Genomic DNA, 26,620 nt, shown 5'->3' on the forward strand with positions numbered 1-26,620 from the left:
CCTTAAGGGAAAGCCACTTAAGATCAGCAGAACCAAGAGGTTAAAACGGAGACTCTTGTAACGCCTCCAAAACCACCGACAAGTCCCAAGCAGCCACAGGCGGGACATAGGGAGGTTGGATACGCAACAGGTATGCACATCAGGTAAGGTCGCAATCTTCCTCTGAAACCACACCGACAAGGCAGATACTTGAACCTTGAGGGAGGCCAGACGCAGGCCCAAGTCCAGGCCCTGCTGAAGAAAGGCCAACAACTTGGCTATACTAAACTTGGAAGCGTCATAATTGTTAGATGCGCACCAAACAAAGTAAGAATGCCAGACCCTATAGTAAATCCGAGCAGAAGCCGGTTTCCGGGCCCGCAACATAGTTTGAATGACCGCCTCAGAAAACCCTTTAGCCCTTAAGACGGAAGCTTCAAGAGCCATGCCGTCAAAGACAGCCGGGCTAGGTCCTGGTAGACACAGGGTCCCTGAACGAGGAGGTCTGGGCGTTGTGTAAGTAGAATTGGACGCTCTGATGATAGGCCCTGCAGGTCTGAGAACCTGTGCCTTCTGGGCCACGCTGGAGCTATGAGAAGCAGAATTCCTCTTTCTTGCTTGAACTTCCGAATTACCCTGGGCAAGAGTGACACCGGAGGGAACATGTACGGCAGCCGAAACCTCCACGGCACCGCCAGCGCATCCACGAATGCTGCTTGAGGATCCCTTGTCCTTGCTCGGAAGACCGGAACCTTGTGATTGTGTCGAGACGCCATCAGATCCACGTCTGGAAGGCCCCACTTTTCCACTAGGAGTTGAAACACTTCTGGATGGAGGCCCCACCCTCCGGCGTGTACGTTCTGACGACTGAGAAAGTCGGCTTCCCAATTCAGGACTCCCGGAATGAATATGGCCGGTAGATGGCGTTCCGCCCATTGTAGAATCCGTGAGACTTCCTTCATTGCCAAACGGCTTCGAGTGCCGCCTTGATGGTTTATGTAAGCCACTGTGGTGGCGTTGTCCAACTGTACTTGAACAGGACGGTTCTGAATTAAATGCTGGACCAGGGTCAACGCATTGAAGACCGCTCACAATTCCAGAATGTTGATCGAGAGGAGAGATTCCTCCTTGGTCCACCGACCCTGAAGGGAGTGTTGCTCCAGTACCGCTCCCCAACCTCTGAGACTGGCATCTGTCGTCAACAGGACCCAGTCGGATATCCAGAAGGGACGGCCCCTGCACAATCGTTGGTCCTGGAGCCACCAGTGCAGCGACAGACGGACCTCCGGAGTCAATGAGATCATATGAGACCTGATCCGGTGAGGTAGGCCGTCCCACTTGGCTAGAATCAGTCTCTGGAGGGGGCGAGAATGGAATTGGGCATACTCCACCATGTCGAATGCTGATACCATGAGGCTGGGCCTGCATCGCCGAATGTATCGACACTTGCGGACGAGAAAGGAAGTAACGAATCCTGTCCTGAAGCTTCAGGACTTTCTCCTGAGACAAGAACAACCGCTGGTTGTGAGTGTCCAATAGCACTCCCAGGTGCACCATGCTCTGAGCAGGGACCAGGGAGGATTTCTTCCAGTTGATGAGCCACCCGTGGACTTGTAGAAACCGGACAGTCATATCTAGATGACGTAGGAGAAGTTCTGGGGAATTTGGCAGGATTAACAAGTCGTCCAGATACGGCAGTATCCTGACCCCTTGATGGCGGAGTACCACCGTCCTTACCGCCATAACTTTGGTGAAGACTCGCGGAGCCGTAGTTAAACCAAAAAGTAACGCCCAAAACTGGTAATGGAGGTTGCCGATCGCAAACCTCAGGTATTGCTGATGTGACACTGCTATAGGAATATGCAGGTAAGCATCCTGTATGTCCAGGGAGACCATGTAGTCCCCAGGTTCCAAGGCCAGAACTATAGAGCGAAGGGTTTCCATACGGAACTTGGAAACTTTCACAAACCTGTTCAATGCCTTGAGGTTGAGAATGGGCCGGGTGGACCCATTCGGTTTCGGGACCAGAAACAGCGGAGAATAGTACCCCCGGCCCCTCTGAGCAAGAGGCACCTGTGTTTGCCTTTGTCTGGTCCAACGTGACGACTGTCCGGCAAAATCGATGAGGGGGTCGGTTTTTGAAGGCTATGGCGTAACCTCGAGTGACGACTTCCCGTACCCAGCCATCTGAGGTGGTCTTCAACCATTCCTGGGTATACCCTAGAAGACGACCCCCCACCCTGGGATCCCCCAGGGGGAGGCCCGCCCCGTCATGCATCAGGCTTATCGGTCTTGGAAGCTGGCTGACGGGCAGCCCAGGCTCTTTTGGGCTTCGGCTTACCAGGTTTGGAAGTGCGGGCCTGCTTGTTGTACGCCTGACCTTTTGCTTTACCTGAAGGACGAAAGGGGCGAAAGGACGTACCTTTAGCCTTCGACACAGAAGGAGCGATACTTGGCCGACAGGCAGTTTTGGCAGTAGCCAAGTCAGCCACTATCTTATTTAAGTCCTCCCCAAACAGAATATCTACCTTGAAAGGGAGTACATCGAGGGTTTTTCTAGAATCCAGATCCACAGACCAGGATCTCAGCCACAATATCCGGCGAGCCAGGACTGATGTAGTAGAGGCATTGGCTGCTAGGATACCGGCATCAGAAGCCGCCTCTTTAATATAGTGAGCAGCTGTGACAATATATGACAAGCATTGTCTAGCATAGTCAAAAGAGATTTCAGCTTCTAACTCTAGGGCCCATGCTTCAATAGCCTCTGCAGCCCATGTTGCTGCAATAGTGGGCCTTTGTGCAGCACCCGTGAGGGTGTAAATCGCTTTTAGACAACCCTCCACACGTTTATCCGTAGGCTCTTTTAGAGACGTGACGGGTAGTGACAGGTAGAGCTGAGGAAACCACCATCCTAGCCACATGTGAGTCTACTGGAAGCGTTTCCCAATTTTTAGACAGCTCTGGCGCGAGGGGATAGCGAGCCAGCATCTTCTTTTGAGGCACAAACTTCTTTCCCGGGTTTCCCCAGGGTTCCTGACGTATATCCACTAGGTGGTCAGAGTGAGGTAAAACTTGTTTAACCACCTTCTGACGCTTGAACCTATCTGGTTTCTTAGGAGGGGCTGATGGCTCGGGATCATCCACAATCTGTAAAATCAACTTAATAGCCTCCAAAAGATCAGGAACATCCACATGTGAACTACCCTCCCCATCAGCAGTATCTGTGTCAGAATCTGTGGGGTCAGTGTAAGCGCCATCTTCATCAGACGAGGTGTCAGTGACAGCAGTGGATTGTGAGGAGATAAGAGCTCGCTTAGAGGACCCCTTGGTCTTAGGCGAGCGAGGGTCAGACTTTTTAGTAGTCAAGGACTGGTTTGACTTCTTCAATTGAGCAGACAAATGATCCGCCCACGGCGGGTTAGCTGCAGGGACCACATACGGTTGCACCGGCATAGGAGGTCCCATAGGGGGTGTTAGTTTAGTAACTAGCGTATGTAGAAGCGTGGAGAAAGTAGCCCACGGTGGGTCATTATGCACCCCCGTTGTCACAGTCCCACTGGGGGGCAAGGAGCCCCCAGAACCAGAGCCCACAGCTGCTATGGTCTCCCCATAGGGATCTGTGGCTTCAGCAACACCGGCAGTGTGTTCAGCCCCAGAACCGTTACCTTCAGAAGCAGACATGATATAACTTGCAGTATCAGGTAACACAGTACAATTGTCGTCAGCAGCACAATACCTCTTGCCCAAACCCCTGCGCAGTGTAGTCAGCACAAGCAGGGATACAGGAGAGATATGGTGACTAAAATCACAGAGAAAAATACGTATTAAAGTATATCTTTAGCCCTTTGGGGAGACAGAGGGAGAGTTTGCCAGCACACACCAAAAGCGCTATATATATATCAGGGATAGCCTTATAATAAGTGCTCCCCTATAGCTGCTTTGTTATATAAAAATATCGCCATAAATTTGCCCCCCCTCTCTGTTTTACCCTGTTTCTGTAGTGCAGTGCAGGGGAGAGACCTGGGAGCCGTCCTGACCAGCGGAGCTGTGAGAGGAAATGGCGCCGTGTGCTGAGGAGATAGGCCCCGCCCCTTTTCCGGCGGGCTCGTCTCCCGCTATTTTGAGAAATCAGGCAGGGGTTAAATATCTCCATATAGCCTCTAGGGCTATATGTGAGGTATTTTTAGCCTTTATAGGTACTCATTTTGCCTCCCAGGGCGCCCCCCTCCCAGCGCCCTGCACCCTCAGTGACTGCCGTGTGAAGTGTGCTGAGAGGAAAATGGCGCACAGCTGCAGTGCTGTGCGCTACCTTTAGAAGACTGCAGGAGTCTTCAGCCGCCGATTCTGGACCTCTTCTGTCTTCAGCATCTGCAAGGGGGCCGGCGGCGCGGCTCCGGTGACCATCCAGGCTGTACCTGTGATCGTCCCTCTGGAGCTTGATGTCCAGTAGCCAAGAAGCCAATCCATCCTGCACGCAGGTGAGTTGACTCCTTCTCCCCTCAGTCCCTCGCTGCAGTGATCCTGTTGCCAGCAGGAATCACTGTAACATAAAAAACCTAGCTAAACTTTCTCTAAGCAGCTCTTTAGGAGAGCCACCTAGATTGCACCCTTCTCGGCCGGGCACAAAAATCTAACTGGAGTCTGGAGGAGGGTCATAGGGGGAGGAGCCAGTGCACACCACCTGATCGGAAAAGCTTTACTTTTTGTGCCCTGTCTCCTGCGGAGCCGCTATTCCCCATGGTCCTTTCAGGAACCCCAGCATCCACTAGGACGATAGAGAAATCCTATATAATTATAAAACCTGACGCACCAAGCCCCCTCAGGTTATAGAATATAGGGATAGCAAGTTGAGCGAGACACACAAAATGGAAACCACTCAGTAAGCTAATGCACACACATATTGATAATGTCGATTTATATACAGGAATGAAAAGCTATACCTTCTATACACTCTAAACACACTTTAAACTTTTAGCCGCTGTGGCCGCTATACTTGGTACACACGCTACGTACTTTTTACGCTATTAGCGTACAGAGTCCCGTACGATGTACTGACTCTGTGTACTAACGCCGCGCTGACGGTACAATGCACCCGCAGCGCGTACACACCCAATGAATATGCTTTAAACCTTATACAGCAATGCAATGCGTTACTAATACACTTTTAAACCTTAGCGGGGAAAGGAAGACACAACACCGATTTGTAGTTAAATCACTGGGTTCCGACACCACAGCGTAATATTGCTGAAAGGGGGTTACAATATATACAATATAAGACAATATAACAGAATAATGGCTACATTCAATGGTACATACGTGAGTGGACAAGCTTGCGCAACCCGGCCGGTCCCCGGTCATCTGATAGATAACTTTGTGAGTCTTGTGTCAGACCAGGCCTGCAGCAGCTCTCTTTATACAATTCTTCCAAAAAGCAATACAATAGATACTGTAATCTCTTTGTCCATTGGACACAGGAATGCACATTTACAGTGCAGGAGAGGTCATAGGTCTGTTTGAATAGGTGGGCGATGTCTATTTTCACTGCTCTTGTGGGTGGTCTCCTCTGGATTCCCGCAGCATACATAATGTACAGTAAATACAGTTTATATCTATATTCTACTCCTGCACATAACTATCCGCAGGAACAAGCGATCTTCCTCAAACCAACACCGGAATGTTTCCCTTAAAATACCCTACAGCTGGATACCAAACACCACCTTGTAACCTTGTTCTGTCCCCTCCTATCCTGTAAAGGTGAATCCCTTTGTTCTGTTACCATTTAAACTGATGTTAATTTCTGATGTGGTGCAGGGAGGCTATGTGTACATTGTGCACTATTTGGATTAAATATGTAATGTGTTTTGATAGCTCTCCATGCGTTAACAAACTCTACCGTAAATACCCATACCACGCGCTGATGCGCACGACCGCGGGAGCGACCATACGCAAATTGCGAATATGTGCACGCACAGCAGAACAAGTACACGCGCGGAGGCCATCTGTTTGTAGTTTGTACGTGATGTGTGTACTGCAATATTTTTAGACTTTGACAGTATAGTCACAGTTATACAATGCAGAGGTTATTACTAACAATAATACTGCACTGGACCAGCTTATATATATAGCTAAGTAGTCAATAGATATAACACTGCACAGTAAGAACTGGATGTATATCACAGGGTACTTGTACCAGAGAACCCTGACTAAATGCGCTCTTTCTTAACTAACACTGTCTAACCGACATGTAGAATACTTAAGTGTCATGTAAGGTCACAGCGCTGTCAACCAGGCGGCTTTACAAAGGAGGATTTGCCCAAGCAGTCCCAGAAACAGTGTAGCTGAGAGAAATGGCGCCCAAACACTGACAGGGAGTGAGGGAGAGACAGATATGCAGCTCCAGGGCGGGAACATTTGCTGGAAATGGTGCCCTGGGGCTGGGGGAGGGGCTCCAGGTCTAAGCCTTATCCCCTCTGCTGGCAAAACCACGAAGTACTGCGGGCTACACACAAAAAAGGTTTTAAGAGAAAACCTGACCTGCACCCATGCCCTGGTGATCTAGTGGGATCGCCTGTACTGCCACAGTGTCCACCGCCAGCGCGCGCGGCCCGCCTCCCACCGACCGCGATAAAGCACGGGTCCCGCGAGCGGGACCCACTCACCACCTCACGAAGCGCGGCCACGTGATCCCGGAGAGCCCCCCTTGTGTGTGCCTGACTCAGAAGAAAACCTTCACTTTTCTTCTCAAAAAAGCTCTTCTTAGGGCTGCCCAGAGCAACCCCTCTGTTATGTGCCTGCTATCTGCGGCACCAACTACAAAACGGAGCTCCTGTGCAGGGAGGCGGGGTTATAGAGGAGGCGGCGCTATGCATTCTGGGAACAGTCAAAGCTTTTGAGCCTGTTGGTGCCTCGGATCAAGATCCTACTCTACAACCCCCTATGTCTTTCCTTGTGGAGCCCAGTGTACCCCGCAGCAGAAATGGGGTATACAAAGTGTGGCGGTGCACCCAAAAGAGTAAAACAAATATGCAATATGGTGTCCAATCACTTTTGTCTACATAGTGTAATACTGATATTGATGTTGGCCCAAATAACAGTATCGGAATACGCAGCATTAACACATTGTGATCCTATAGGCGACATTCAAATGTTGCCCCACCTACAGCCACTAGATGGCGCCTATACGGAGCGCAATGGCTGGCAGCCTCTGCATTTCATTTCAGAACCTCCCTATATTATTGAAGGTATTCTTTACCTTCTCATTCTCACTGTCTGCTTCTCAAGTATAAAGCCAAAGTGCACGCTGGAGCCCTATTGCCATGAAGTCCCATATGAACGGCGGCTTCCCCAGACACATGGAGGCCTCATCGATATGCTCCACCACCTGCAGCAACCTTGTTTCTATCAGAACCTAATCTCTCAGGAAATTGTTCCAACCAGCTTTCTACAGCCTTATTGATCTAAGCCTACACTGAGTACCCAGGTCCCCACGTCTTGTTGTGTGATTCGGTGTCAGTGCCTGCCCAATGACTGGAAGAGCAGGGGTCCCATGAACTACTTATATTGGCAGTGGCCAAGTCCCTCTCCAGGAAAAAAAATACACCTGGTGGGCACTTAACTAAACTCCCAGACATACGCCGAGGTGTAGAGCGGAAGAGTTTTTTTTTTTTAAATATACCGTTATGGTAAGAACTTACCGTTGATAATGGGATTTCTCCTATGTCCACTGGTATCCACAGGATAACATTGGGATATGCCGGAGCGACAGCGGAAATGGCACCAAATAGTCACGAGCTTTCTGGCCTCCCAGGATGCATCGGGTTCCTCCATATAATCCCGCCCACCGACTCAGTCAAATCAGTTGTTTTCACAGCAAATAGGCAGGAGTATCATGTAAAACCCTATTCAGGCGATAAGAACACACATGCACACCCTTCCATACAAGAGGGAAGAGGTTTAGTGATTGTCAAGATCCTCAAATCAGGTGCGTCAGGGTGGGATACCTGTGGACATAGGAGAAATGCCGTTATCAACGGTAAGTTCTTACCATAACGGTATATTTCTCCGGCTGGGTCCACAGGTTATCCACAGGATAACATTGGGATTCCCAAAGCCATTATTAGTGGTGGGGACGCTCCTGATTAGCCAGGAGAACCTTTTGTCCGAATTCTGCATCATGAGAGGCAAAAGTATCCAAGGCATAATGTCTAATGAATGTGTTAATGGAAGACCATGTGGCTGCCTTACAAATCTGTTCTGCTGAAGCACCATGCTGTGCTGCCAATGAAGGACCTACCCTACGTGTAGTGTGTGCAGAGACATTAGCCGGAACAGGGAGATCAGCACGAGAATATGCTTCTGAAATGGTCATTCGAAGCCATCTTGCTAGGGTCTGTTTAGTAGCAGGCCATCCTCTTTTGTGAAATCCGTAAAGAATGAAGAGAGAATCTGTCTTTCTGATGGCACTAGTACGATGCACGTAAATTCGTAATGCACGGACTACATCCAGCGACGCTTCTCCCGCAGACAGTCCCGATACCTGAAAAGCCGGGATTACAATTTCTTCGTTCAGGTGAAACTTTGAGACCACCTTCGGAAGATAAAGCAGTTCTCAGAACTAAATCTGGTTATCTGGATAAAAGATCAGAAAAGGAGACTTACACGATAGTACCCCTAAATCTGACACTCTTCTAGCTGACGCCATTGCCAGTAGAAAAAGAACTTTAGCCGTTAACCATTTAAGATCTGCTCTCTTAAGTGGTTCAAAAGGAGGCCCCTGAAGGAATTTAAGAACCAGATTTAAATCCCAAAGGTACTGCAGGAGGAACAAAAGGTGGTTGAATGTGCAACATTCCCTGAAAGAAAGTACGCACATCCTGCAGGTTCGCAATCTTTCTCTGAAACCATACAGTTAATGCTGATACTTGAACTCTCAAAGAAGCCACTTTTAAACCCTTATCTATTCCTGCTTGGAGAAAATCCAAAATCCTGGATACTTTAAAAGATCTTGGATTCATACCTCCCTTGTTACACCACAGAATATAGGCCTGCCATATTCGATGATAAATCCGAGCTGAAGAAGGCTTTCTTGCTCTAAGCATGGTTTGAATTACCTGTTGCGAAAAACCTCTTGATTTCAGGATAGAGGTTTCAACAGTCACGCAGTCAAAGACTGCCGTTCCAGATGGCTGTGACAACAAGGCCCCTGCATCAGTAGATCTGGACGTTGAGGAAGCAGAATTGGAGCTTCCAGGGACATCCTTAGCAGATCTATGTACCAATGTCTTCTGGGCCAGGCTGGAGCTATTAGAATTATGGCTCCCTTTGCCTGCTTTACTTTCCTCACTACCCTGGGCAACAGGGAGATAGGAGGAAATAGATATGCCAGATGGAATTCCCATTTCACTGACAACGCGTCTACAAGGATCGTCCCGGGATCCTTTGTTCTCGACCCGTATGCTGGAACTTTGTTGTTCCAATGGGAAGCCATGAGATCTATCTCTGGCAGACCCCATCTGTCTACTAGAGTTTGAAATACCTCCGGGCGTAATGCCCATTCGGTCTCCTGAATGGTGTGTCGACTGAGAAAATCCGCTTCCCAGTTTAGCACTCCCGGTACAAACACTGCGGACAATGCCGGAAGATGAAGTTCTGCCCACCTTAGTATGTGAGTTACTTCTTCCATCAGTCCTTTGCTGTGAGTTCCTCCCTGATGGTTGAGGTACGCTACTGCTGTTGCATTGTCTGAACGGATCTGGACTGGTTTTCCCCGCAGAATGTCCTTTGCCTGAACTAGAGCCATATATATGGCCCTTATTTCCAACAAATTTATTGGCAGGGAACTTTCCTTCGTGGTCCATTTTCCCTGGAACCAAACATTTTCGAACACTGCTCCCCAGCCTTGAAGACTGGCATCCGTTGTCAGTACTTGCCAATCTGCTATCCAAAAGGGTCTCCCCTTGTCTAGATGGTCCGTCTGTAGCCACCAAGCTAGTGACCTTTTTACGCTTACTGGAAGCTTTATCATCTGTCTCTTTATTGTCTGATGTCTTCCATCCCATCTGGTTAGAATGAGGTGCTGTAAGGGTCTGGAGTGGAATTGCGCATATTCCACCATGTCGAATGTTGGCACCATCAGACCCATCAGTCGCATTGCCGCATGGACTGAAACTGTCTGACTGTGCAACAATTCCTGAGTCATTACCTGTACCTTGGAGATCTTCTTCTCCGGTAAAATAATCCTTTGTAGACTTGAATCCAATATGGCCCCCAAGTGAACCATCCGTTGTGATGGATTCAGGGACGACTTCTCCCAATTTATGAGCCATCCGTGTCTTTGTAGACAAGCTACTGTCTGTTGGAGATGGCCCAAGAGTAACTCCTGGGATTGAGCCAGGATTAACAGATCGTCTAGGTATGGAAAAATTCTTATTCCCTGCTTGCGGAGAGATAAACTGCCATAACCACCATAATCTTGGTAAATACCCTGGGGGCTGTTGCTAGCCCAAAGGGCAAAGCCTGGAACTGATAATGCTGCTGGGGGATGGCAAACCTGAGGTAACACTGATGTGACCTTGCTATGGGCACATGCAGGTAAGCATCCTGTACATCCAGAGATACCATGTAATCTCCTGGTTCCATGGCCAATACTATGGAGCGTAACGTCTCCATGTGAAACTTTGGAACCCAAATGTATTCGTTTAACCCTTTGAAGTTGAGAATTGGTCAGAATGATCCATTTGGCTTCTGGATCAAAAACAGGTTCGAGTAAAATCCCCGTCCCCTATGTGTCAGGGGTACCGGGATAATTACCCCAGACTGAAGCAATTTCTGAACTGCTTCTTGCAAAGCCCTGGCCTTCGACTCTATACGAGACGGGCTGGTGCAAAAGAACCTTTGAGGAGGCTGCTTCTTGAAAGGGAAACCATAACCAAGAGATACCACCTTCTGTACCCAAGCATCTGTCGTCGACTGGCGCCAAATGTGTGCAATGTGAAGGAGTCGACCCCCAACCCCGGAATCCTCCAGGCGGAGGCCCGTACCCTCAAACTGGTTTGTAAGCTGGCCGTCTACTGGCCCACTGCTTCTTGCCCCTAGCTGATTTATTGTACTGGGGTTGGTTAGTCTCAACCTTTCCTTTAGACTACCTTGCCATCAAAACGGACGAAATTTTGCTCCCCTCGATTTATGGGCATAGTTATCCGGAAACTTAACTTTCTTGGATTCAGCTTCCGACTCCAGGATATCTGTCAATTGCTTTCCGAACAGAATATTCCCAGTGAAAGGCAACGCTTCAAGAGCTTTCTTGGATTCTGCATCCGCTTTCCAAGTACGTAGCCAGACTGCTCTACAAGCGGCTACCGTTAAGGCTGATGCTTTAGAAGCAATCGTACCCATATCAATTGCTGCTTCTTCCAAATATTGCGCAGCTTGTTTTATATAGCCTAGCTGAGACTCCTGCTCCCTGGTAGGTATGGAGAGGCCACACTCTAATTCCTCCTCCCATTCTACCACTGCTTTCGCCATCCAGGCTGAAGCCATAGCTGGCCTTACCACAGCCCCTGAGAGAGAAAAAATATTTTTCAAGAAACCATCTACTCTTCTATCTGTGACATCATCCAGTGAGGTAGACGGTAATGGTAAAGCAGATTTACGCACAAGTCGTACAACATGTGCATCTACCTTAGGAGGAACCTCCCTTTTTGAACAGTTCCCAGCTGGAAAAGGATAATAAGAATCCCATTTCTTCGGAATCTTATACTTTTTATTAGGAGTAGCCCACAGTCCTTCCATAATTTCCGTCAGATCCTCTGACTCCGGAAACTCAGTCTTAACCGATTTTGAACGTTTAAACTTAGGTGCCTTAGATTTTGACACTGCTTTGGCTGGTTCCTCCAGACACATAATAGCTTTCATGGCATCAATGAGCTCAGCTATATCCCCTGTGCTGAAGCCCTCCGACTGGTCGTCATATGGGGTATTTGAATACACTGTATCCTCATCTGTTGTATCATCTTGTGTAGTCTGTAACATGGATGTATCTACCCTGGTATTAATAGCCTGGCAACTTGTAGAAGCTGTTGGCATCAAACCATAAGGAGGGAGCTGCATGTATGGGTTAATAGTGTAACCTATTCCCGGGGGTGGAACTGCAGGTGTTAATCTGTCCGCTATTGTAGACCAAGTCTGTGCGAACATACCCCATGGTGGCTCTACCGGTTGCTGCACTAGGACCTGCTTTTTAGTTTGCTTATACGCAAAACAGTTAGCACATAACCCCTCATAAGCAACATACTGGGTTATTTCATCCAAAATCCCTATCTTACAAGATAAGCATGTTAAGGGTGTAGGAGCCCCTGATAAAGTGTCCTCGTCACCTTTGCCGCTCATAGACATGGTAAATAATCCATCTTACAAAAACTACACTCTCTGTGACTGAAAATCACCTATATGGATATAGAAGTGATATCAATCTGACCACAATCCGAGCACCTGAATTGAGGATCAGAAACAATGCTTGACAAACATATAAAAGTCAGCAATCACACTAGCAGTCAGTCACATGTTAATTATTAGACATTGTCATATGAGAAAATAATCAACCACAGAATACTTTTCTAGTATGTAGGATTACAATTACTGTACTTCTGTTTTTAAACAGGTAACATCATAAGTTTTCTCAGACATGTTATGCAGAAAACAACAGTACTGTACAGGTCTCATATGCATTGTGTACCAAAATTAACTATTCATACTAACAAGTAGAAAGAATTTTAGTACTGTATAACCCTTAGTTAGAGTGGGATACAGGGAGACTCACCCCACTTCCAGAATCAATCAATACGCCCGACAGACGCTGAGTGGATTCAGACGCTACTGGTGTACACGGCCACTCCGGTAACTGATGAGAGACACAGACGCTCAATAACGGACCCAGACGCTCAGTGAACGATGAGTGTATGCAGACGCTCCTGTCTGCGACCCAGTCTCGGCGGCAACTCTAGTGTACACAATTGCAACGTCTAAGCTGCGACCGAGTACCCTCGTGGTAGCGTCTGAGACGGAAGTGAGGTCATCAGTTCATGAACTGGGGGGAGGGGCGACCAGGAGAGCGTATGTCTGCCCCTGCTGACATAGACCACAAGGATCACGGCCTCAGCCTAGTCCTGGCACCTATGATTCCTGCAGCATAGCGCTGTTGCACTTAAGAGTGGCGGCGCATCAGCCACTGTTTGGTAGTCTCCTCCAATACAGTGCGGCTGTGTCCGAATTCCTCCAGTAAGTGGAATCGATGCCTTACCTTCTCCCCATACTCTGGCCACAGCCTGGTAAAGTCTGCTGGACCTGCTAGAACATCCGACACAGACGCCCGTCGAGACAGCACTAATACCCGCGGGTAAGCGTTGTTGCGACCTGGTGGGGAGTTGTTGGAGCGACTCTTTCCAGCATGCGTTTAAGACGCTGTTAGGAAAGATCGCTCAAAACTTAGTAAGACTATAAAAATAAAATAACAAAAGCTTAGAGCTGCCTTAGCAGCATCCCTGTGACCATGGTCCGGCTCCTGCCGCACCAAACAAAAAACTGATTTGACTGAGTCCGTGGACGGGATTATATGGAGGAGCCCGATGCATCCTGGGAGGCCAGAAAGCTTGTGACTATTTGGTGCCATTTCCGCTGTCACTCCGGCATATCCTGTGGATAACCTGTGGAACCAGCCGGAGAAAAACCCACTCCATACACTATACTCCATAGTACTGCTTCCTGTGTCCGCCAATGGATGATTAAGATAAAACAATATGACATTTTTCCAATTAAGAGCACATACCTATGATGGGAGAAGAGACCAGATGCATACTCCAGCAGTAGATATTCTCGCATGTTGGATCCAAAACTAAAAATAGATGGGACAGGATTATTTTAGGAATGCACCATAGACTCACCCATTTACATGCATCAATTCTCAAATGTAAGCACTTTCTTCCCAAAAACTGTATTACATAATTGTTACATCTTTATGAATGTGTTTTGAATGCCAGTTTCATTTATTTATTTTTACATTATTTTCTGTAGTACAAATCATGTGGATTCATGTTATTAAAGGACAGGATATCACAGTAAATACCACAAGAAAAATAAGATTTTACTTACCGATAAATCTATTTCTCGTAGTCCGTAGTGGATGCTGGGACTCCGTAAGGACCATGGGGAATAGCGGCTCCGCAGGAGACAGGGCACAAGAATAAAAGCTTTAGGATCAGGTGGTGTGCACTGGCTCCTCCCCCTATGACCCTCCTCCAAGCCTCAGTTAGAATACTGTGCCCGGACGAGCGTACATAATAAGGAAGGATATTGAATCCCGGGTAAGACTCATACCAGCCACACCAATCACACCGTACAACTCGTGATCTGAACCCAGTGAACAGTATGATAGAACGAAAAAGAGCCTCTGAAAAGATGGCTCCCCACAATAATAACCCGAATTTTTGTAACAATAACTATATACAAGTATTGCAGACAATCCGCACTTGGGATGGGCGCCCAGCATCCACTACGGACTACGAGAAATAGATTTATCGGTAAGTAAAATCTTATTTTCTCTGACGTCCTAGTGGATGCTGGGACTCCGTAAGGACCATGGGGATTATACCAAAGCTCCCAAACGGGCGGGAGAGTGCGGATGACTCTGCAGCACCGAATGAGAGAACTCCAGGTCCTCCTCAGCCAGGGTATCAAATTTGTAGAATTTAGCAAACGTGTTTGCCCCTGACCAAGTAGCTGCTCGGCAAAGTTGTAAAGCCGAGACCCCTCGGGCAGCCGCCCAAGATGAACCCACTTTCCTTGTGGAATGGGCTTTTACAGATTTTGGCTGTGGCAGGCCTGCCACCGAATGTGCAAGCTGAATTGTACTACAAATCCAACGAGCAATCGTCTGCTTAGAAGCAGGAGCACCCAATTTGTTGGGTGCATACAGGATAAACAGCGAGTCAGATTTTCTGACTCCAGCCGTCCTGGAAACATATATTTTCAGGGCCCTGACCACGTCAAGCAACTTGGAGTCCTCCAAGTCCTTAGTAGCCGCAGGTACCACAATAGGTTGGTTCATGTGAAATGCAGAAACCACCTTAGGTAGAAATTGAGGACGAGTCCTCAATTCTGCCCTGTCAGAATGAAATATTAAGTAAGGGCTTTTATATGATAAAGCCGCCAATTCTGACACACGCCTGGCTGAAGCCAGGGCTAACAGCATCGTCACCTTCCATGTGAGATATTTTAAGTCCACAGTGGTGAGTGGTTCAAACCAATGTGACTTTAGGAAACTCAACACAACATTGAGATCCCAAGGTGCCACTGGGGGCACAAAAGGAGGCTGTATATGCAGTACCCCTTTTACAAATGTCTGAACTTCAGGTACTGAAGCCAGTTCTTTTTGGAAGAAAATCGACAGGGCCGAAATTTGAACCTTAATGGACCCTAATTTTAGGCCCATAGACAGTCCTGTTTGCAGGAAATGGAGGAAACGACCCAGTTGAAATTCCTCTGTAGGGGCCTTCCTGGCCTCACACCACGCAACATATTTTCGCCAAATGCGGTGATAATGTTTTGCGGTTACATCCTTCCTGGCCTTGACCAGGGTAGGGATGACTTCATCTGGAATGCCTTTTTCCTTCAGGATCCGGCGTTCAACCGCCATGCCGTCAAACGCAGCCGCGGTAAGTCTTGGAACAGACAAGGCCCCTGCTGGAGCAGGTCCTTTCTTAGAGGTAGAGGCCATGGTTTGTCCGTGAGCATCTCCTGAAGTTCCGGATACCAAGTCCTTCTCGGCCAATCCGGAACCACGAGTATAGTTCTTACTCCTCTCCTTCTTATGATTCTCAGTACTTTTGGTATGAGAGGCAGAGGAGGGAACACATACACTGACTGGTACACCCACGGTGTTACCAGAGCGTCCACCGCTATTGCCTGAGGGTCCCTTGACCTGGCGCAATATCTGTCTAGTTTTTTGTTTAGACGGGACGCCATCATGTCCACCTTTGGTTTTTCCCAACGGTTCACAATCATGTGGAAGACTTCTGGATGAAGTCCCCACTCCCCCGGGTGAAGGTCGTGTCTGCTGAGGAAGTCTGCTTCCCAGTTGTCCACTCCCGGAATGAACACTGCTGACAGTGCTATCACATGATTTTCCGCCCAGCGAAGAATCCTTGCAGCTTCTGCCATTGCCCTCCTGCTTCTCGTGCCGCCCTGTCTGTTTACGTGGGCGACTGACGTGATGTTGTCCGATTGGATCAATACCGCCTGACCCTGAAGCAGGGGTTTCGCTTGACTTAGGGCATTGTAAATGGCCCGTAGTTCCAGAATGTTTATATGAAGAGATGTTTCCATGCTTGACCACAAGCCCTGGAAGTTTCTTCCCTGTGTGACTGCTCCCCAGCCTCTCAGGCTTGCATCCGTGGTCACCAGGATCCAATCCTGAATGCCGAATCTGCGGCCCTCTAGAAGATGAGCACTCTGCAACCACCACAGGAGGGACACCCTTGTCTTTGGTGACAGGGTTATCCGCTGATGCATCTGAAGATGCGATCCGGACCATTTGTCCAGTAGATCCCACTGAAACGTTCTTGCATGGAATCTTCCGAATGGAATTGCTTCGTAAGAAGCCACCATTTTTCCCAGGACCCTCGTGCACTGATGCACTGACACCTGGCCTGGTTTTAGGAGGTTCCTGACTAGCTCGGATAACTCCTTGGCCTTCTCCTCCGGGAGAAACACCTTCTTCTGGACTGTGTCCAGAATCATTCCTAGGAACAGAAGACGTGTCGTTGGAATCAGCTGCGATTTTGGAATATTTAGGATCCACCCGTGCTGACGTAACACTACCTGAGATAGTGCTACTCCGACTTCTAACTGTTCCCTGGACCGTGCCCTTATCAGGAGATCGTCCAAGTAAGGGATAATTAAGATGCCTTTTCTTCGAAGAAGAATCATCATTTCGGCCATTACCTTGGTAAAGACCCGAGGTGCCGTGGACAACCCAAACGGCAGCGTCTGAAACTGATAATGACAGTCTTGTACTACAAACCTGAGATACCCTTGGTGAGAAGGGTAGATTGGGACGTGGAGATAAGCATCTTTGATGTCCAGAGACACCATATAGTCCCCTTCTTCCAGGTTCGCTATCACCGCTCTGAGTGACTCCATCTTGAATTTGAACCTTTTTATGTAAGTGTTCAAGGATTTCAGATTTAAAATTGGTCTCACCGAGCCGTCCGGCTTCGGTACCACAAACAGCGTGGAATAATACCCCTTTCCCTGTTGTAGGAGGGGTACCTTGATTATCACCTGCTGGGAATACAGCTTGTGAATGGCTTCCAGAACTGCCTCCCTGTCGGAGGGAGACTTTGGCAGAGCAGACTTCAGGAACCGGCGAGGGGGAAACACCTCGAATTCCAGTTTGTACCCCTGCATACTACCTGTAGAATCCAGGGATCCACTTGCGAGTGAGCCCACTGCGCGTTGAAATTCTTGAGACGGGCCCCCACCAAGTCTGAGTCTGCTTGTAAAGCCCCAGCGTCATGCTGAAGACTTGGCAGAAGCAGGGGAAGGCTTCTGCTCCTGGGAAGCGGCTGCATGGTGCAGTCTTTTTCCCCTTCCTCTGCCCCGGGGCAGAAAAGAGTGGCCTTTTGCTCGCTTGTATTTATGGGAACGAAAGGACTGAGTTTGAAAAGACGGTGTCTTTTTCTGCTGATGTGAAGTGACCTGGGGTAAGAAGGTGGACTTTCCAGCCGTTGCCGTGGCCACCAGGTCCGAAAGACCAGCCCCAAATAACTCCTCCCCTTTATACGGCAATACTTCCATATGTCGTTTGGAATCCGCATCCCCTGACCACTGACGCGTCCATAACGTTCTTCTGGCAGAGATGGACATAGCACTTACTCTTGATGCCAGGGTGCAAATATCCCTCTGTGCATCACGCATATATAGTAATGCATCCTTCAAATGCTCTATAGTTAACAATATATTGTCCCTATCCAGGGTATCAATATTTTCAGTCAGGGAATCCGACCACGCGACTCCAGCACTGCACATCCAGGCTGAAGCGATTGCTGGTCGCAGTATAACACCAGTATGTGTGTATATACTTTTTAGGATATTTTCCAGCCTTCTATCAGCTGGTTCTTTGAGGGTGGCCGTATCAGGAGACGGTAACGCTACTTGTTTAGATAAACGTGTGAGCGCCTTATCTACCCTAGGGGGTGTTTCCCAACGTGTCCTAACCTCTGATGGGAAAGGATATAGTGCCAATAATTTATTAGAAATTAGCAGTTTTTTGTCGGGAGAAACCCACGCTTTATCACACACCTCATTCAATTCATCTGACTCAGGAAAAACTATTGGTAGTTTTTTCACCCCCCACATAATACCCTTCTTAGTGGTATTTGTAGTGTCAGAAATGTGCAATGCCTCCTTCATTGCCGTGATCATGTAACGTGTGGCCCTACTGGACATTACGTTCGACTCATCACCGTCGACACTAGACTCAGTATCTGTGTCTGGGTCTGTGTCGACCCACTGAGGTAACGGCGTTTTAGGGCCCCTGACGGTGTCTGAGACGCCTGGACAGGCACTAATTGATTTGCCGGCTGTCTCATGTCGTCAACAGTTTTTTGCAAAGTGCTGACATTATCACTTAATTGTTTAAATACGATCATCCAGTCAGGTGTCGACTCCCTAGGGGGTGACATCACTAACGCAGGCAATTGCTCCGCCTCCACATCATTTTCCTCCTCATACATGTCGACACACACGTACCGACACACAGCACACACACCGGGAATGCTCTGATAGAGGACAGGACCCCACGAGCCCTTTGGAGAGACAGAGGGAGAGTCTGCCAGCACACACCCAGCGCTATATATATATACAGGGATAACCTTATATAAGTGTTATTCCCTTATAGCTGCTGTTTATATTGTCATTTGCTGCCAATAGTGCCCCCCCTTCTCTTTTTTACCCTGATTCTGAAGCAGGACTGCAGGGGAGAGTCAGGGAGCCGTCCTTCCAGCGGAACTGTGAGGGAAAATGGCGCTTGTGTGCTGAGGAGATAGGCTCCGCCCCTTCACGACGTCCTTATCTCCCGCTCTTTTGTGTAAAAATGGCAGGGGTTAAAATACATCCATATAGCCCAGGAGCTATATGTGATGTATTCTTTTGCCACCTAAGGTATTATCATTTATATTGCGTCTCAGGGCGCTCCCCCCCCAGCGCCCTGCACCCTCAGTGACCGGAGTGTGAAGTGTGCTGAGAGCAATGGCGCACAGCTGCGGTGCTGTGCGCTAACTTAGTCTGAAGACAGGATTGTCTTCTGCCGCCGATTTCACCGGACCTCTTCGTCTCTTCTGGCTCTGTAAGGGGGACGGCGGCGCGGCTCCGGTGACCCATCCAGGCTGTACCTGTGATCGTCCCTCTGGAGCTAATGTCCAGTAGCCTAAGAAGCCCAATCCACTCTGCACGCAGGTGAGTTCGCTTCTTCTCCCCTTAGTCCCACGATGCAGTGAGCCTGTTGCCAGCAGGACTCACTGAAAATAAAAAACCTAAATTAAACTTTTATTCTAAGCAGCTCAGGAGAGCCACCTAGCCTGCACCCTTCTCGTTCGGGCACAAAAATCTAACTGAGGCTTGGAGGAGGGTCATAGGGGGAGGAGCCAGTGCACACCACCTGATCCTAAAGCTTTTATTCTTGTGCCCTGTCTCCTGCGGAGCCGCTATTCCCCATGGTCCTTACGGAGTCCCAGCATCCACTAGGACGTCAGAGAAAATTTAAATTGTTGTTAAATATCATCTTTTCATTTTTAAGGACAACAGTCTTCATTCAACTCTATATAGCTTACTATAAATTGTGAGACTGGAAGAGCTGACAGTGATCCAGCAGGTCAGTGAGATGAGCCACAAACCACCAGTTATGTGAGACAATGCTGCGGAAACAGGGGGAAAGTTAGTTTAGAGGCAATATGTGAAACAAAGAACGGAATAAAATATGGAAGAACACGATGTGACAACATAGAGAAGACAGGAATATGGAAGAACACGATGTGACAACATAGAGAAGACAGGAATAAATATACAGTAAAATGGGCAAGGAGATTGTGGCTGGACGACCAGGAGAAATAAGTGTGGATTTATTTGTTACCTAAATTCCTTTATGACTTGATGAATGTCGAGTTCAAAAGCAGCAAGCAGGATATTGTCCAGTGGCTCGGAACTGCTGTCACCAGTGGTAAAGATGTCCAGGCACGACTGAGAGGAAAGCAGACAGAGGGTGTAAATCGCATCACTGCACAGTTAGATAGGTCAGTTATATGTTCTGAAAGATCCATGCAATAACGACGGGGGAGATGTACTAAACAGTGAAAAGAGTGAACTGAGAAAGTGGAGAAGTTGCCCATGGCAACCAAGCAGCTGCTCTGTATAATTGTATAGTATGCGAATTATAAATGTTACTTCAATGCTGATTCACTTTTCCACCCTTTTCACTGCTTAGTACATCTCCCCCTAAATCTTCCAATGCTGCCTGCAAATTGAATGCTTAAGCTTCTGGGCTACTTTCCAATAACATTCATTGTTTTGTAACTCTAACCTACATGGCATCTTCTCTTTACAGGACCCTTGATTAATGACATCAAAAGGGCCCTTATATTAACTCTGCTTCAACCATCTAATGCATGACTCTTCCTTAAAGCATAGCGGATGTCACTGTCATACAGTAGAGGTCTTATCAGTATGCTGAAACCAGAAGAGATTTGTTCCCTTTTATAACTGAAGACATCCAATCAAATTAATAGGCAATTCAGTGGTTCCCAAACTGTGTGCTTCCAAATCCTGGGGTGCCGCGTGGCTCTTGCAGGGGTGCCTCAGGTTGATGGTTAAGGACCAAAGCAAATATTTTATGGTCAAAGTGATAGGCAAAACTAGTGCTAGTGGCTGCCAATCATAAAACATGTGAACAAATCAGTAGCACAACTGTATAGCACCTCATAACTGACCCTAAAGACATACCTCCCAACATAACCCATTCCAGAAGGGACAAATGCTTGGTTCCTGGACTTCTCTCTTAATGTATGATTGCCATCACTTTTGTTTAACTAGTTAACTGATAAGAAAGGCGTTAGGGCAATCATACATGAAGAGGGAAGTCTAGGAACAGAGCATTTTGTTCCTCCTGGGATGGGCCATGTTGGGAGGTATGTAAGGATGACAAGTAGGCACAATTTACTTAATTTAATAGTTTTTTCCCAAATGTAAAAAACAAAACAAAAAAAAAACACTTTTATCCTGCCGTGAAAAAAAAGATCCAGTGCAATTTCTTTAAGACTCTTATACACTATGACCTACAGGTAATGGCATTTTGGTACTTACCGATAAATCCCTTTCTCGAAATTCATAGGGGACAATGGAGGCTGAATACACTGGGGATAGACAGGTTGGCTATCAGGAGCTGGCACTTTACCTTTATCTGAAGAATTTGCAGACTCCTCCCCCCTCTATTCCCCCATCAGTCCCAGTTTTAATAACTGAGCCGAGAGGAGACGTAACAGAGAGGAACACAACAACAACACAACCAAACAAGGAACAAACAGCCTCTGAACCTGAACCACAATGCAGGCAGGAAACAGTCCTGTGTGGGCGTCCAGTGTCCCCTATGGATTTCGAGAAAGGGATTTATCGGTAAGTACCAAAATCCCATTTTCTCTAGCATCCACTAGGGGACATTGGAGGCTGAATACACTGGGGACGTCCCAAAGCTGTCCCTGTTGGCAGGAGAGCACTGAGGAATTTGCAAAACAAAGCCGACCAAACCGCAAAGCGGAGGCGGCAAATATATGAAATTAGTAAAATCGTACAAAAGTATGAGCTGTAGACCAGGTAGCCGCATGGCACAGCTGAGACATCGAGGCACCCCGGCTAGCAGCATAGGATGGACCCACAGAACGAGTAGAGTGCGTAAAAATAACAGCAGGAGTCCTACTCAAGTAGGCCTGCCGAATGGCCAACCTAATCCATCTTGCCAAAGTCTGTTTAGAAACAGGCCAACCGCATTTGACAGCGTCAGAAAGCAAATGGGCTAACTGGAAGACCATGGGTTATAGTCCTTAGCTGCGCACCAGGACATAAAAGCTCGCCAGATACGATGGTAGTGGGCAGCTGTGACAGGCTGCGAGCACGCAACATGGTCGGAATAACTGAAGGTTGAATACCCTTCCTTCTCAGGATAGAGGCTTCAAGAGCCACCCCGTTAAGTGCAGCTGTGTCAAATTGGGGTGAACTAACGGCCCTTGTTGTAACAAGTCCGGGCGAAGAGTCACTGGCCATGGGTCATTTGCAAGCAGTAGGAGGATGTCAAAGTACCAAGATCTCCAAGGCCAATTCGGGCCACTAGAATTTCCCAAGTCAATTCTCTCCTGGTTCGTTTGAGCATTCAAGATAGAAGTGGAAACGGATGAAGGATATTCACCAGATTGTATGGCCAAGGAGCTGTGAGAGCATCCATGGCTTCTGCACCTGGATCCAGAGTTCTGGACATGTAGTGGGGACGTTGATTTAACCTGGAATCCATGAGATCTACCTATGGGCAACCCCAGCGCCGAACCAGCTGTTGAAACACCTGAGGGTGCAGAGCCCACTCTCCCGGGTGAAGGTCCTGACAACTGAGATAATCGGCTTCCCAGTTGTCTACCCCTGGAATGAAGACCACCGATAGCAGTACTTCGTGAAGTTCGGCACACCGCAGAGTTCGGGTCATTTCCCTCATGGCCATGCGACTTTGTGTGCCGCCTTGGCGGTTGTTGTAAGTGGTAGCAATGTCCAATTGTACCCGAACCGCTTTCAACCAGAGTAGATGGACTGCTTCCTGAAGAGTATTGAAGATCGCTCGTAGTTCCAAACATTTATGGCAGCAACCGTTCCTGCCCCAACCATCATCCTTGGAAGGGATTGTCCAGAATCACCGCTCCCCAGACCCTGAGGCTGACATCAGTAGTAACCAGGATCCAATCCCATACTCCGAATCTCTTCCCTGCCAGGAGGTTGTGCAAATGAAGCCACCAGAGCAGAGATACACGAGTCCTCGGAGCCAGTTGCACCATCACGTGCAGGTGGAGATGTGACCCTGACCACTGATTCAAGAGGTCCAGTTGAGAATGAAACCGACCGTATTGTAAAGTCTCGTAGGCTACAACCATCTTCCCCAAGAGACGAATACAAAGGTGTAACGACACCCTCCTTGGCTTGAGGACTTCCTGAACCATCAGTCGGATACTCAGAGCCTTTTCCTCTGACAGGAAAATGCTCTGTAGTTTGATATCCATGATTAGTCCCAGAAACTGGATGCGCTGTGATAGAAAGAGATTGGACTTTTTGAAGTTCAGTATGTCGCAGAAGAACCTCGTAGGTTCAAGGCATGTTCCCGAAAATGTCCTCCGATGGCGCCTTGAGTACAAGGTTGTCCAAGTACAGTACAACAGTCACCCCGCAGAGTTTGAAGATGTGCTACCATGACCTTGGTAAACACTCTCGAAGCCGAAGATAGTCTGAATGAGAGTGCTCTGAATTGATAATGGTCTTGTAGAAGAAGTGCGAATCTCAACAATTCCTGGTGTGGCTCCCAAATGGGGATGTGCAGGTACGCATCCTTTATGTTCTGGGAAATCATGAACTCTTCTGGCTCTAGGCCCACTATTACTGAACTTATGGACTCCATCTTGAATCGGTAATATGTGAGATATTGATTCAAAGATTTCAAAATTAGGATAGACCTCACCGTACCGTCCAGTTTCGGCACTACAAATAGGTTCAAGTAGTAGCCCTTTGTCCGCTGAGGGCCCGGGACCGGAATCAACACCGCTGAGTCCAAGAGAGACTGGATCGCTCCCTGAAGAGCCACTTGTCTTTGGTCAGAGACTGGAAGACCGGTGGTGGTAAAGAATCTTGGGGGAGGTGAAACTTTGAAATCGATTTTGTAACCTCTGGACACAAGGGTACGTACCCACGCATCCGAGGGCGTGTGCACCCACGCCTTCCTGAAAAGTTTGGAGGCGTTCTCCCACCATGGGAGAACCTAGGTGCGAATGGAGCCCGTCATGCCAGTGTCTTCTTGGGTTTGGGCTCTTGGCGATGAGTGGTAGTTTGTGGACACATCTGCCTTTTCCACCCCTGGGTTGTCCTGTCAAAGTTCTGGACCTTGACCGAAAGGAAATGAAGGCGTGAAAAGAAGGACCAGATTAAGTCCTCTTAGTAGGCGGAGCTATTGATGGCAGGAAGGTGGATTTCCCACCCATAGCCTGAGAGATTAGTTTGTCAAGCTCTGTTCCAAACAGCACCTGCCCTGTAAACGGTAAAACCTCCACCGTCCATTTAGATTCCGAGTCAGCCTGCCAGGAACGTAACCAAAGAGCTCGACGAGCCGCAATAGCGGAGGCTGATATCCGAGCCCTCACTTGGCCAATGTCCTTTGAGGCTTCACACAAGAAGGCAGCAGATTCTTTAATATGTTCCGCCAGAAGTACTAATTCTTCAGTCGGAACTCCAGCCTCTAAATCTGTAATCAACTGGGCAGCCCAATGTTCCACTGCCTTGTTTAACCACAATCCGACCAATGCCGGTCGCAGTAGGGCACCTGCGGCAGTATAGATTTCAGGATCGGTTCCATCTTACGATCCCACAGATCCTTCCAGGATGTCGCCCCTTAGACCGGTAAAGCAGTTTTCTTCGACAATCGTGATAGTGAAGAGTCCACCTGAGGAGGTTTTTCCCATTTTCCCGTCATAGTTGCCGGAAAAGGGTATGTAGAAAGGAACCGTTTCGGGACCTGGAATCGTTTGTCTGGATGTTTCCAGGCTTGAGACAAAAGTTCATCCAGCTTTGGCGAGAAAGGAAAATCACTAAAGACTTGCGCTTGTCACTGAATAGGGAAGAATCGGGTGATTCCTGGGGCACCGTGTCCGTGATGTTCAATAAATGACAAACCGCCTTTGTAAGGGCTTCGACACAGTGCATGTCCTCCCTTAACATGGTATTTTTAGGCGGCTCAGGTACCATCTGTCTGGTGGAAGAATCCATCCACCTAACTAAACCTTCCACGGATCTGGCCAGGCCCGTAGCCCATGCCGGTTCAGTTGGAAGAGAAGGGGGTAAAGAAGAATCACCAGCCCTGGCTGACTATCTCTGCGAGAAGCTACCAATTCGGATCTAAGGTCCGACATAACCTGTGCTAAGGTCAAAGCCCAAGAAGGATCTGAACCCTCAAGCAGGGGTAGACACCTGAGCTATGTCATCTTGTGTGCAGGCCAAACATACAGCCGAGCAATCCGAAGCCTGGGGCAACTTTTTGTTGCATTTAGTACATACAAAGAACCTTGCGAAGTTTTTTGCACTGTACCCTTTCCCGTCATTGTGGTCCAGGCTCAAGGACAACATGTAGACACGCTCACACACACGCATACGTAACCAACAAGGGGTAGGGAGGGCAGGCAGAGGCAGAAGGAGAGAGCACACTGAGGCCAGAAGCTCTTCCCCATAATATTATAATTAGAAACTAATTTCCCCTGTGTCTTTCCCTGTGAACTTCAACCTCAAGTAAGGTGACGGTATCAAGAAGTAGCTGTTCAGTGATACTGGATTCACACTACAAAGTGAACAGAGGGTGAGTATAGTGCGTTTGCCCGAGCTTGATTTGTAGAACAAGCTCCACCCCCTTATCTTCCCGCTGCCCTGTACCCGCTCAGCGCCATGAGGAGCGTGGCTGGGTACCACTGTCTGTCGGTATCCAGCCATAACAGGGCGCTAAATATCTACAGCAGTTAGCCCCTCAGCGCTACACGCTGCTGTTATATTTGTTTCTCCCCTCCTTTCTAGAGCGCTACGGGGGTTGTGTACAGTAGAGCCACGGCTAATCCTCTAGCCGCGCTTAGATTACCGTTGCGGCATTTCACTGCTGCGCTCCCGCTAAGTGTAACCCCGCCATGAGCCGCTAAATAGCTGTAGCTCTAGTAGTCTATGTCCCACGTCTATTACCATGACGGGACTAGCAGCGCTCTAACACCGAAGAGGGGAAGGCAGCAGTTCCGCGCTCTTACCTCCTGTGTGAGATCCCAGGTGAGCGTTGTGCAGTAGAAGACTGGCAGCAGCTTTTCAAAGTAAGCCCTGACAGTCCCTTTCCTGAGTCAATCAGGCTGCTCGAGGACCCGGACCCCACCTTTTAATAGGTGGCAAAGGGCCTCCCTGGAGTATCTCTTCTAAGTAGTAGTGCTGGAGCACCAGCAAACTGTGACCGTCTCCTTCGGCACATTAAAAAACCTGAGGCTGATGGGGGATAGAGGGGGGAGGAGTCTGCAACATCTTCAGATAAACTTAAAGTGCCAGCTCCTGAAAGCCAACCCGTTTATCCCCAGTGTATTCAGCCACCAGTGTCCCCTAGTGGATGCTAGAGAAAAGAGGACATTCATATCCATTCCTTGGCTGTCCAGTGCTGAACACAGTAATCACGACAATCTGCACATAACTAAGATAAATATAATAAGTGTCAAGAACCACGTGAGAGGCAGAGGAATGTGAGCTTTCACTGAAGAACTGGCACAAACATTGAGGTGATTTT

The 26,620-nt window shown here is 48.3% G+C and overlaps 1 protein-coding gene across 4 annotated transcripts in view; it reads right to left on the bottom strand.

Moving 5' to 3' along the window:
- Nucleotides 1-26,620, bottom strand: part of NUP85 (nucleoporin 85) — a 165,794-nt gene that overhangs the window by 12,056 nt on the left and 127,118 nt on the right. For 3 of the 4 annotated variants that reach the window (XM_063960650.1, XM_063960649.1, XM_063960652.1), the window contains 3 exons: nucleotides 20,162-20,268; nucleotides 19,863-19,946; nucleotides 13,802-13,867 (listed from right to left, as the gene is read on the bottom strand). In XM_063960650.1, the coding sequence (XP_063816720.1) occupies nucleotides 13,802-13,867; nucleotides 19,863-19,946; nucleotides 20,162-20,268 (257 nt within the window). The remainder of the gene's footprint in view (nucleotides 1-13,801; nucleotides 13,868-19,862; nucleotides 19,947-20,161; nucleotides 20,269-26,620) is intronic. The other variant, XM_063960651.1, reaches the window with a different exon arrangement.

The sequence above is a fragment of the Pseudophryne corroboree genome, chromosome 3 (genome assembly GCF_028390025.1).
Source record: "Pseudophryne corroboree isolate aPseCor3 chromosome 3, aPseCor3.hap2, whole genome shotgun sequence".
NCBI lineage: Eukaryota > Metazoa > Chordata > Amphibia > Anura > Myobatrachidae > Pseudophryne > Pseudophryne corroboree.